The 11,567-nt window shown below is 56.3% G+C and overlaps 1 protein-coding gene across 1 annotated transcript; it reads right to left on the bottom strand.

The window, feature by feature from the left end:
* Positions 1 to 2,558: 2,558 nt before the first annotated feature.
* Positions 2,559 to 10,262, bottom strand: RRP7A (ribosomal RNA processing 7 homolog A). Its single transcript, XM_039863282.1, has 7 exons — positions 10,131 to 10,262; positions 8,445 to 8,587; positions 7,135 to 7,260; positions 6,330 to 6,447; positions 5,949 to 6,046; positions 5,338 to 5,536; positions 2,559 to 4,146 (listed from the first exon to the last, which is right to left on the bottom strand). The coding sequence occupies exons 1-7, from the start codon at positions 10,201 to 10,203 to the stop codon at positions 4,061 to 4,063; spliced, it is 843 nt and encodes a 280-aa protein (XP_039719216.1). The 5' UTR covers positions 10,204 to 10,262; the 3' UTR covers positions 2,559 to 4,060.
* Positions 10,263 to 11,567: the final 1,305 nt, after the last annotated feature.

The raw sequence follows: 11,567 nt of genomic DNA, 5'->3' as shown, positions 1-11,567 counted from the left end.
TGCGAGCCGCAGACACAGGGCACTCTGGTGCCCTCAGGGGGTTCTCAGCCCAAGGCATCACCATCCAGTCCAAGTAACGTGAGCCTCGTGTAACTTTACATCTTCTAGTAGCCATATTAAAAGAGTAAAAACAAACAGGTGAAATCAAGTTTAACCATTTTTAGCTTGTATCCAAGACGCTATCATTTCAGCATAATCACTACAAACAGTGTTTAGACAGCTGGCATTATTATTTCACACTAAGTCTTCCAAATCCAGCGTGCGAGTCACGCCGACAGCTCGTCTCAATTTAGACTGTTCCAAGCACACGTTGCCGTGTGGCACAGCACAGACCCAGACATTTACATGGTTACAGGCAAGCCGGTCAGGGCTGTGACGGAGGCCAGTGTCTTCCTCACGGAAACCGTCGGTGCAGGCGGGTAGGTTCCGCTCTGCCGAGTGCAGGGCCCGGGCTGGCCGGGCAGCATCGCAGGCCAGCTGTGGGCCGCGGAGCGGGGTGTGAAGCGGCCACACCTCAGCCAAAATCTAGGCTCAGAAGTAGCCAAGGTACTTCTCTGCATTTAGTCACACTTGGCTGTCAGGATGGGCAGCCATGAGCCCAGGAGGAGAGAGAACAAACTTAGGGGAAAAGTCTCTGGCCCGTGGCAGTTAGAGGCCCCTGTCGAGGTGACGTGGCACTGGGAGCCGTCCTGGGGTGGATGGGTGAGGCAGCCGCACCAGGTCCCCCACTGCCTTCGAGAGACAGGTTCCACACCCACAGCGGCCCTCGGTGCCCGGTGGCAAGAATTCACCATGCGTTTGTCTCTGCAGTTGGAGTGCTGCTGTGATTACACCAGCGAGGAGCAGTGTGAGCACTCCACCACGAAGCTGCAGGTCTGCACGCTGCGCATCAAGTAAGTCTGAACCCAGCGCCCAGGACGGACTGTGAGGGCCAGGCCTCCCGCTGTGAGACCACGCCACCATCCTTCTTGGGAAGCCCCCAGTAACTGGTGTGTGGAAGGAAGTCAAAGTGATGGGAGGGCTTGGGCAGCAGGGGATGGGACGAGGACGATACCACATTCTTCAACAGGTATCTGTGGAGGACACGCCCAAGTAAGGTAGAGACTGGCAAACGTTAGTCTGGCCCTTGCCCCACGTCTTCCAGCCACCCCAGCCTCTCACATCCCTAGGCCTATGCTGCTCCTCCCCCACCCCAGCACCCAGCCATAAGCAATTCCTCCTTTGGGTCCCACAGCAGAGGACATCCTTTAGTGTGGCTTAGATGTCACTCCCCACTCCACTGCAGCCATCCTGCACCGTGGTACCCCCAGGGCAGGAACTGCCTCCTGGGGACACATCTGTATCCCTGAGCACAAGGTTTAGAAAGCATAGACTCAAGATGTGCGCATATGAACCACAATGAGAAACACTACACACTCGCTAGGATGGCCAGACTCTGAAAGCGGTAACAGTGTCAGCAAGGATGGGCAAAACCAGGACTCGCATACACTGCTGCTGGGACTGGGAAGTGGTGTAGCCACTTTGGAAAACAGCCTGGCAGTTTCTCAAGCCATCGTTACCATATGACCTTCTCACACGGCACATCCCTCCTAGGTGTATACCCAACACACGTCCACCAAACACAGTGACGACTTATGGCAGCCCAAATGTCCATCATGGACAAACAAGCCACATGCGGTCTAGCCAAACGATGGACTATTTTTCAGCCATAAAGGTGAAGCCCTGATGCATGCTATCACACAGATGAACTTGGAACATATCACACTGAGTTAAAGAAGCCAGACACAAAGGCCACACGCTGCATGACTCCATCCCGTGCAAATCCGAACAGGAACCTAGACAGGCGATTGGTGGTGGTGTTAGACTGGGAGCTGTGTGTGTGAGACAGAAAACAGATTCAAGATTTTTTTTTTTTTGGGTGATGAAAACGTTTTGAAATTAACTGTGGTGATGGTTGCACAACTGAATATACTTAAAACCACCCATGGAATTACATTCCTAAAATGGGTGAAAATTATCTCAGCGAAGCTGTCAAAAAAAAAAAGGCATGGCCTCAGGAGCTGTTCGGATCTGGGCTCTGCCACCAAGCGGCCGTCAGGCAGCAACTGTGAGCTGGTCTCCGCCAAGCCCGCGCCCCGGCGGGTACCAAACGGCGGAATCTCGAATTAAATCTGAGCTCAGTGGGACCCAGCTGAGGGCAAATCAGAGGGTCACCCAGGCCAGGGCGGAGGGCACTGCATGGAAACCGACCTGAGAGAAACCCTAGTTTTTTCTCGTTTTCCAGAGCAATCCAAAGAGATTACGATGCGAGGAGATTCTGACAGGAAGGTCTACTCTTTCCCATCTTACGAGATGAAATGTCTTAAAGGAGGTAGGTGTGGGAGCTCAGGGTGGCTGGGAGAAGGGGGTGCGGGGGCAGTCAGGCCACTCTGGGCTCCGCTGCACCTGAATCCTGGTCTGGTTTAGCCCCAGGTTTAACAGCTACCTGACCCCATGCCCCTGTGGTCACAGTCTCCAGAGACCTGGGGTCACATGTAAATCAGCACAGGGATGGACCGTTCACTAGCAAATTCCATTTTATTGTCTTTACATAACCACCTGGTCAAGCCCAACTCAGCCAGAGACCATTTCACAATTCTCTACGGTCCCAAATGGGAACCGATGACCAGGCCCCTCAGTGGGTGCTGGCTGCAGGTAGGGCTGGGCCTTATGCTGTAACTTCGTCCTGGGGAACACCTGGCATTTTATGATCATGTGGCACAAACACCTGACTCTGGGGCCTCTGCGGACATCCTGGCGTCCCACAGAAAGGAGCTTGTGTGGCAGGGTGGCCAGCAGGTGCATCTTCCCTTCTTGTCAGCTGTTCTCCCAGGCAGGAGCGAGCTTGCCAAGCGGCTCATTCTGTTCCCAAGTGGACCTCATATAATTATCAGAACCGGCAGCACCCCAACCACTGGCCTCTCCCCAGCCTAACTGGACAAGTTCACAGCACAGAATGGGCCAGAACCCCAGGGTTTGGGTAATCGGGCCTTTGTCACTGGCTTACAGCCAGGGCCTGACTCACCCACTGGGCATGGTGAAGACGGGCTCTCGGAGCTCTGGGTCAGCTGCTGCCCCGCAGCTTACTGTGGGGAACACGTCTGAACTCTGGGAGGTGGCACACCCCTCAGAGCTGGGACAGAGGGTCCCAGAGCCACCGCTCTGAGCCGCACCTCACTATGCGTGCTCTCCCTTCTCCAGCGGTTTGCTTATGGAAGTCCCGGCAATCACTACGTCCACGTGAACCCACCCTGTCGCGTGGCCAGTATCAATGGCAACTTCTTAGAGCAAGGAGAGGGTCTCAGTCCAGCTGTAGCCCTGGGCCTGGGGCTACTGAGACCTCATGCTCACCACTGTCCACCTGGACAACCTGCCCCCAAGCGCCCCCCAGCCAGGCCAGGCGTGGTGGGGACAGGCCTCACTGGTCTTGACCAGCTTGGGCTGGCAGAGTGGAGTGTGAGGGGGTGAGATTTTGAGTCCAACATTCGTGACTTCACAGGGAACATTGTGTCTGGGCTTGGGAGGCTGTCTCTCGTGGCTGCTCACCTACAGGGAGCTGTAGCAGCCGCAGGAAGGAGGGGCTGGGACAGGCCGGCCCGGCCTGTAGCTTTTACAGCTTTTTCCTGCTACCCAACTGGATGAAAAAGAAATTGTTCTTAGAGTCTCACGGCTTTTGAAGCTTCCCACTGAGAGAAAAGGGAAAATAAAGCAGACGCGTATCTCTGAGAGGATCTGGAGACAGGCTGGGAGCAGAGACCAGGAGCGGGAGAACTTTCTGGGCTGATGGCTTCCTGAAGACCAAGTCCTCATGCTGGGCAGGCCTCACCAGGACTGGGCCCAGGACTGCTGAAGCACAAGGACCAAGGGGTGACACTGTCCTTCAGCCTGGCCCGTGTGGGCTCAGATCTCTGCGGCTGTTTCCTGGGGCAGCCGCTCGGCCTGGGCAGTCCGGTGGGCACCCCAGGTCCTCATGTCCTCACTGGCCACGCACCAGCACCAGCACCACCCTCTCCGTGCTGGCTCAGTAGGGACGGAACTTGCGTTGGGCCCGCATCAGTTCTATCCTTTGCTTGTCCTCCTCGAACTTCTTGCGCAGCTGTGCCAGATCTGGGGTGCGGGGGGAAGAGGACAGGGCCAGGATCAGACATGGCCGGTGGGAACCGTGCCCCGCTGCCCCTCACCAGTGTGCGCCCCGCCCCTCAGTGGCCATGCCCCCCTGGGGAGCTCAGCACTGCCCCCCCCACCCCGCATCTGCTTTGGGAAATGGTCTGGATGCTGCAAGAAGCAAACTGGACTGCAGGCCCCGTCAGAGGGGGCAGGCTGAAGCGGAGAAGACGGCGTGCCCGAGTCATCACAGAGAAAGCAAAAAGGCGCTTGCTCCCCGCCACCACCATCACCCCCCTGTCCCCTGCCACTCCTGAAGGTAAAGGAAGGAGGCTCTGGGGGTGCTAGGAGCCCCTGGAGACACCGTTCTCAGTTCCTCCGCCCCGCAGCAATCAGACTGGGGAGGACGTTGGGAAGAAAGGGGACTCCACCCCCAGACTGCCACAGAATTCAGATGGCAGCTCTGGTCACTGGATGACTGGGTCAGAGGGGAACGTGGGGCCTGGAGCCCAGTGGAGGGAAGGCTGCGGGAGGCCGGTCAGGTGACCCGGAGTGGTCGAGAGCAGGAGCGGAGGTGCCGCAGGAGGGGCGGGCGGTGTGGGGAGCCGCGAGGCAGGCGAGACAGCAGCATGGCTGGGGGGTGGGCCGGGCCGGCCCCCTTCCTGGGCCCACAGGGAAGCTATCCTGCCAGGAGACCAGGCGGCGGGGCAGCGAGCCCAGCGTCATCACTGCCCAGGGTCGGCCACAGATCAGGTGCCGCCTCGGGACCCTCTCCACACAGGCCTTCCTGCCCCACTGTGTGCAGGCGCGCGCGCAGCCAGCAGCGGTCCCCTCTGCGCCCACGGCAAGCACCTGGCGTGGTCCCTCTGCAACCCGGTCCTTGCGAGAAGGCTGACAGTTTCCAGCACTAACTGCCCAGGGGTCTAGTGCTGGGTCCTACATACCAGGTACCTCTGCAGCCTCTAAGTAACCCAGGGGCCCCCAAGGCAAACTCTGGGGGGCAACGGGGGGACTACTGCACAGGGTGCTGCCAGGCTGGGACCCTAACCCCAGAGCCTGTTGGGAAGTCTGTGCTAAGGATGCCCCAGCCCGGTCCCCAGGTCCAGTGCTCGCCCTCTGGGGATCTGCGCCTTGTCCACGGTCTGGGAGCCGAGAGCAGCGGGGCCGGCAGACGGGGTCGGGGCGTTCCCTTACGCTCCATCTTGGTCTCGCGGTGCTGCCAGGCATAGAAATTGAGCAGCTCCTTGCGGGCGCGCTTCCGCTTCTCCCTCTCCAGCACCCGCAGGCTGGCTGCCTCCGTCCGGGGGAGCACGGGCCGCCGGCTGCGGCGGGTCACCTTCACCCAGCCCTCCTCGTCGGGGACCCCTTCCTCCTCCTTGGCCTTGGCCTCCTCCTGCAGGGAACACGACCCTCTGATGGGCAGGTGCCTAGGACGGGCCCTGCAGCCTCAGGAGCACCTCTCACCTCCCTCCTTTCCTGGTTCTCCCCCCACCCCGCACCCAGAACCGCCCTGGGTGCCCAACGGCAGCTGCTGCTCCGTCGCGCCCAGCACACGCGGGTGCAGGAGCTGGGAGGTGGCGCAGATGTGCCCGTGCTGCGCCCTCCTCCGCCCTCAGACCGTCCCTCCCTACAGATCACCTAGAGACTGGACGCCACCTAGTTAAGTGGCCCGGGACTCGGCAGGGGAAAAGGGAGCCTGGATAGGCTGCCACTGACCCTCCCCCTTGGGAGCCACACGACGCCTGTGGCAATACGGTCCCTGTGGCCACACAGGTGATGGACAGCCAGCCCTGTGGAAGCCCTACCTCCGCGATCTTCCTGTCATACACCTCCATGAATGTGTCCACTTCAACTCTCAGGGCCTCGGGGTCCAGCACAGAGTCCGCGTAGTCGCTCAGCCACTCTGGGGGAAATGACGTCCTCAGACCCGACACTTGGGGCCCCACCCCAGGCCCCGCCAGGCCAGCTGGGATCATCTTAGACGGGCCGCGGGCATGGAGACTGTGGCCCAGGGTTCAGGAGATAAGGAAGACTCTACTGGTGGTTAGAACCTGCCACCCCGAGTGCCAGGCTCAGGTCTCCACGTGCTGCTCTCAGGGCAGGTGAACGTGGCGGATGCTACGCCCCGAGCTTCCCCTGCCACCCCAGGGCCCAAGAAGGAGGCAGCTGGCACCCACAGTACTGACTGTGAACGCCGCTCTTCACGGGATGACTCTCAGTCGAGACCAGCAAAGGGCCCTTCAGGGCTAAGGCGGCCGACACCCCATTTGGCTTCTGGAACACCACATAAGCTACCTGGAACCCCTGGTGGGAAAAAGAGATGTCAGGGCTGGGAGCCTTCCTGTCCTTCCAGCCACCCACGCCTGGCACGAGGGCTCCCACCCACCCTCAGCCTGGCTTGTCACTGGACCAGGGAGGACGTGCTGGGTCCCTGAACCGTGAAGATAAACTGGAAGGCTGTCTGTAACCCAGGGGGAGAACGGCCGAGATCCTAGTCATCCAACTTCCGCTAGAGGTGACCTGTTCCCATTTCCTCCCCAGGGGCCTTTCTTCCCATTATGCAAGGGACTCGGTGACAGCGTACTCACCCTAGGCCAGGAGTGGATGGACACATGGAATGCACACTATTTCAAACTCCACTATACCAGGAGGAGGTGTGGCCACAGGGGACAGGGGGACATGACACTGGGGCCACTGAGGCTGAGGGAAGCAGACTGGGAACTCAGGAGGCCCCCAGGGCAGCAGGCAGAGAGACCTCGCCCAGGATAATGGAAAGAGCCAGCAGGAAGCCAAAGAATGTGGTAAGCCCAGGAGTGGAGGCTCTGATCACCGGACACCCTCCTGGACCCCACACAGCCAGGACTGGCCTAGGGCCCCAGGGAAGGCTCTCCCGCTGCCACCTTACACCACCTTCCCCTCAGACACTGGGGACACGGCCCTAGCCCCACCCCACGCCCCCGTTCCAGCAGACCCCAGTACTGAGAGCCTCACCGGAACGGGCCTGAGGTGAAAAAACTTCGACTTTGGCTCCTTTGGGCTCTCGGTGAGGTCCGGCTTCTCCTGTAACTCCACTGACTGCACAGGGCCGCAGGGGGACAGGAGGCGGGACAGGCACTCCTGAGGAGGCCGAGGAAGCAGTGTGAGAAGCGTTCCCAGAATCTCCCTCCACCCCCGGAGGTCTGGGAGCCCCGGTCTGTGCCCAACCTGGGGCACACAGGGTGTCGCCTGGGAAAGCCACACCCAGCTCAACATCGAGGTCAGAATCCTGCCTTCCCAGGTGAGACAACAGACTTGTTAACTTTCATGTTAAAAACTGTGGGTAAAAAGCCACACCTCTACTGGCCAGGGGACTTGGGAAGGGATGGAGTACGAGGCATAAGCTTTCTGGCTTTGTGGCAGGTCACTGCTGGAAGTGTATGCCCAGGATATGCCTGGTGTTCTCACCAATCTAAAAGGGATTTCTCACTCTGAAAGGCATTTGCTAAAAGACCAGTCTTTTCCTATCTCTGAGTTAAAGATCCCGAAAGTAAGATTAGGCTCTAAACTTCCTTTTTAAATTATTACAAGCATAGCTGGGGATATCTGTGGTGTTATCTGATTTTTAAATCTATGCTGTTAGGATCAGGAGGATGGTTTGCCTTGGTGGGATGAGGGGCACAAGGAGATATCTGGGGGATGCTGCTTCTCGATGTGGGTGGTCACATGGGTATGTTTGGTTTGTGAAACACTACGAACTGAACACGTCTGACCCAGGGCCTTCTGCGTACATACACTATTCTTCAGTAAGGGTTAAAAATGACACCCTCGCTTCTTAATGGTTCCTTCTCTAACTGTAATCTTTTAGAAATTGATATATTTTTGGAAAAAAAATCATCTAAAGTCCAGCAATTTCCTTAGTTTCTCTTCTGTATATTTACATAATACTAAATTTCACAGTTTTTTGAAAAAAAGCTGACATGTCTGGAGTATAGATTTAGAAGTAATTTTAGTTTCTTATACTTTTCCTAATTTTTACTTTGAACATGCATCACTTTTATAATCAGAGAAAGACAACATGCAATTCAAACAATTCTGGGTAATAATAAAAAGCTTTGGGTTCCCGAGAATGACAGTTTTAAAAACATTTCTTTAAAAAGCCAATTTCCTGTCATGAGAGGGAGCCAGCCTTCTGGATATCTACCTTGGGGCTTCAGTTAGCTGCTTCCATCTCACCATTAAGGACTTGGTGGGGGCCAGCGAGAGCCCAGCTCAGCCTAGAGTCCCACCGGAGCCTACAGTATCCCTCTCAGATACCAACTCACCGTTGTGCAGTATGGGGGCACATTGAGGACAAAGAGAGTCCGCTTCTGAGGCCAGGAAGAGTTGGTGCCTTCTCGAACTCTGTGCTCTCTCATATAGAGGTAATGAGAAGCCTGCTGCTTTTCAGAGAACTTGATCGGAACGGCTGGAAGGAAAATGGGGCAGGGAGGGACGACATGGAAGTCAGGTTCAGGCTGCCCCTTTCTAGTCCCATATCCCTCTCCACCCAGCTACCCATCATTCATTGAGCCCTTCCCCTGCCAAGGCCTGTGCAGGGTGCCATGCGGTCTCTGACAGTGAATGAACAAAAACTGTGCCAGGGAGGAGCCTCCACGCTGGTGGGGGAGACAAATCATAACCGGGCAATTATTATGGGTGGGGAGCGAAACAAGAGGAAAGTTCAAACCCTGCTGCTCTGGGCATAAACATCAAGATCCTCACCATGGCTGGAGGCCCTGCCGCCCTGACCACCCCTGTGGCTTCTTCACACACCATCCGCGCCCCCATGATGCAGCACACCACCCACTCTGGCCTTCTCTCTCTTCCTCCAGTCAGCCAGGGCCTCCCACATGCTGTTCCCTTTACCTAAACATCACCCCTCTTCCTTCCACCTGTTCTTTAAGTTTTAGCTTCAGGTTTTAACTTCACTTCCTCAGGAGAGTCATATGCCAGGTTAGATCCACCTGCTCTGTGCCTTCATCATTTCTGTCATGGTCTTAAGTCTATACTTGTGTGATTATCTGGATAATCGCTCATATTCCCATAAATTTTCATCTTCATAAAACCAGGGACTGTTTTGCGTTTTTCTCACCAACTTTTCAGGGCACCGTGGGACTAGAGCTGCAGTTCCCGCATTCAGGAAGCTCACATGGTAATGGAGGAAAACAATGAACAAGCAGGTAGTAACAAGGCTGCATCAAGCAGGAGAGAAACAGACAGGGAGAAGTAGTGGGGGGTGGAGGGCAAAAAGCGAACCAGCCCAATGGCTTCTGAGGAAGTAACGTTAAAGCTAAGACCCAAATGACACAAAGCTGTGCAACCGTCATGGCGCAGCTGTTGCAGGGACTGAGGAAGAGGGCACAGCAAGTGCAAAACCCCTGAAGGTGTGAAAAGCTTGTTGCTTCAGAGGAATAAAAAGACAGACCTTTAAGTCAGCGCCAGCCAGAACGTGTGGGGCCATGCAGAGCAACGGTAGGAAGTTTAGATTTTGTTTTAGGTGCTACCATTAGCCACCGGAGGGAGTTCAGTGGGTACCGGGCTATAGGTGGGCGTGTGAAGCAAGAACTGATTTAAATCTGACTTTAGAAAGAACATCTGGCACCTGGGTGGAGAATAGAAGGCCGGGGTAAGAAGAGAAGCAGAACCAATTAGAAAAGCACGTTAATTGCCCAGGTGAGAACTGCTGCAGGCGGAACTAAGGAACTGCAAAGAAGCGATCAGTAGATGTGCTCACCTAGGGAAAGGCGGTGGGGAGCGGGGGATGGTGAAGACGGACAAGGGGGAGAGTGGGCAGAGGCGGGTTCACCCGAGGGAGACCAAAGTGGGCTCGTCCCGGGAGAGCGCAGCCAAAGGAGAGTGCCGCGTGGGTCTTGGGAGGCCCGGGGCCTCGCGACCTTCCGGGGCCACCACCGACCCCCGAGCCGCCCCGCGGCGAACCCTGGCCGTGCCGGGCCCCGCCAGCCCCTCACCTGAGTAGCCCGGCGGGCTCGGAATGCCCTCCTGAGAGTCCCGCGCCGCACGCTTCCTCCTGCGCGCCACCATCTTGCCGAATGGAAAGCCGCGGGGGCCGCTGGGAGTTGTAGTTGGGAGCCGGGAGTGGCGCGTTTCCATGACGACGGCGCCGCGTGGCGGCCCCGCCCTCTGAGTTACGGGCCCGCCTCTCCGGCCCGAGTAACCCCAGGGCCCAAGCTTCGTTGACCCGTACTAAAGTCTGCGCCTGAACTTGCGAGTTAATGTCGGCGTGGACGGTGCCGTTCACGGGTGTGAACTCTACTCTTCATTCCACAAATAACAGTGAATGCTCCAGGCACTGTCCTAAGCCTAGAGACACAGAGGTGAAATAAAATCGAGCCTGCCTGGAGTTTACATTCTAACGAGGGAAAGAAACAATGAACACGCAAAGAAGCAAAATATAAAACATACGCATTGGTGCTAAAGAGAAAAATTGAGGAGGGAGAGTGTGGTGAGGGGAGGCGTTGCAATATTAAATAGGTGAAGGGTTCATTTAAGTGACATTTGAATAAATACTTGAAGGAGGCGAGGGAGCAAGGCTTTCAGGTGTCTGGGAGAAGAGTATTCCGGGCTGAGGGGAAGGCGGGAGCAAAGGCCTTGAGGCTGGAGCCTCCCTGGTGTGGTAGAGAAATAAGTAGCAATGAGACCAGCGTGGCAGGAACACAGTGACCAGAGGAAAAATCTGAGGGGCCAGAGGCCTGACGGATCCCTTAGGATCCGGTACTACCCGAAGCACTTTGATACTCTGCCTGCGTGTGACGGGGGCCACTGTGGGATTTTGAGCAGAAAGGAGTGATGTGTAAACAGTCACCTTGGCTGTTACATTGCAGTTAGACTGCAGGAGGGCAAGGACAGCTCTAAGATCGTTTAAGACACCACCGCGCTAATCTAAAGGAAAGATGACGACTTAGTCACCAGGGAAATGGCAGTGGAAGTGATGAGAGGCGGTCCGCTGTTTTGAAGAATGCCTGTAGAATTTGCTGACACGTTGGATATGCAGGGTGAGAGAAAAAGAAATCCAGGATTATTGCTTTCTGGTTTCTGAGCAGGTAGAGGGACGGTGTCATTTGCAACGCTCCCCCTTCCCTACTGTGCCCGGTTGTAGTGCAGAAGAGCTGAGTCTTAGAATTGCGATGACACAGCACAGGTGTTACCATCATGCGTTCCGGCCAGCTGTTGCTGTGGAATTGCCCCAGAACTCAACTGCTTAAAACAATCACCATTTTATTATATCTCAGGATTTTGTGTTAGGAGTTTGAGCAGGGCTTGGCTAGGTGATTCCTTTGCTCCGCATGGTATTGCTCAAGATCACTCGGGTGGTATTCGGCTGGGCTGGACTGATGGGTCCAAGTCAATTTCATTCACAAGGCTGGCACCTTAGCGGGATGGCAGGA

Source organism: Pteropus medius, unplaced genomic scaffold, assembly GCF_902729225.1.
Source record: "Pteropus medius unplaced genomic scaffold, Ma_sr-lr_union100, whole genome shotgun sequence".
Classification (NCBI taxonomy): Eukaryota; Metazoa; Chordata; class Mammalia; order Chiroptera; family Pteropodidae; genus Pteropus; species Pteropus medius.
The sequence above is the reverse complement of the archived record's forward strand: the minus strand, read 5'-3'. Positions and strand labels throughout refer to the sequence as shown.

Coding starts and splice junctions, on each gene's coding strand:
- RRP7A (XM_039863282.1), bottom strand. CDS start 10,203: ATGGTGGCGCGCAGGAGGAAGCGTGCGGCGCGGGACTCTCAGGAGGGC. Junction 6,448..7,134: donor TTCACCTCAGGCCCGTTCCG/GTGAGGCTCTCA, acceptor TTTTCCCACCAG/GGGTTCCAGGTAGCTTATGT. Junction 6,047..6,329: donor CGTGAAGAGCGGCGTTCACA/GTCAGTACTGTG, acceptor CATTTCCCCCAG/AGTGGCTGAGCGACTACGCG.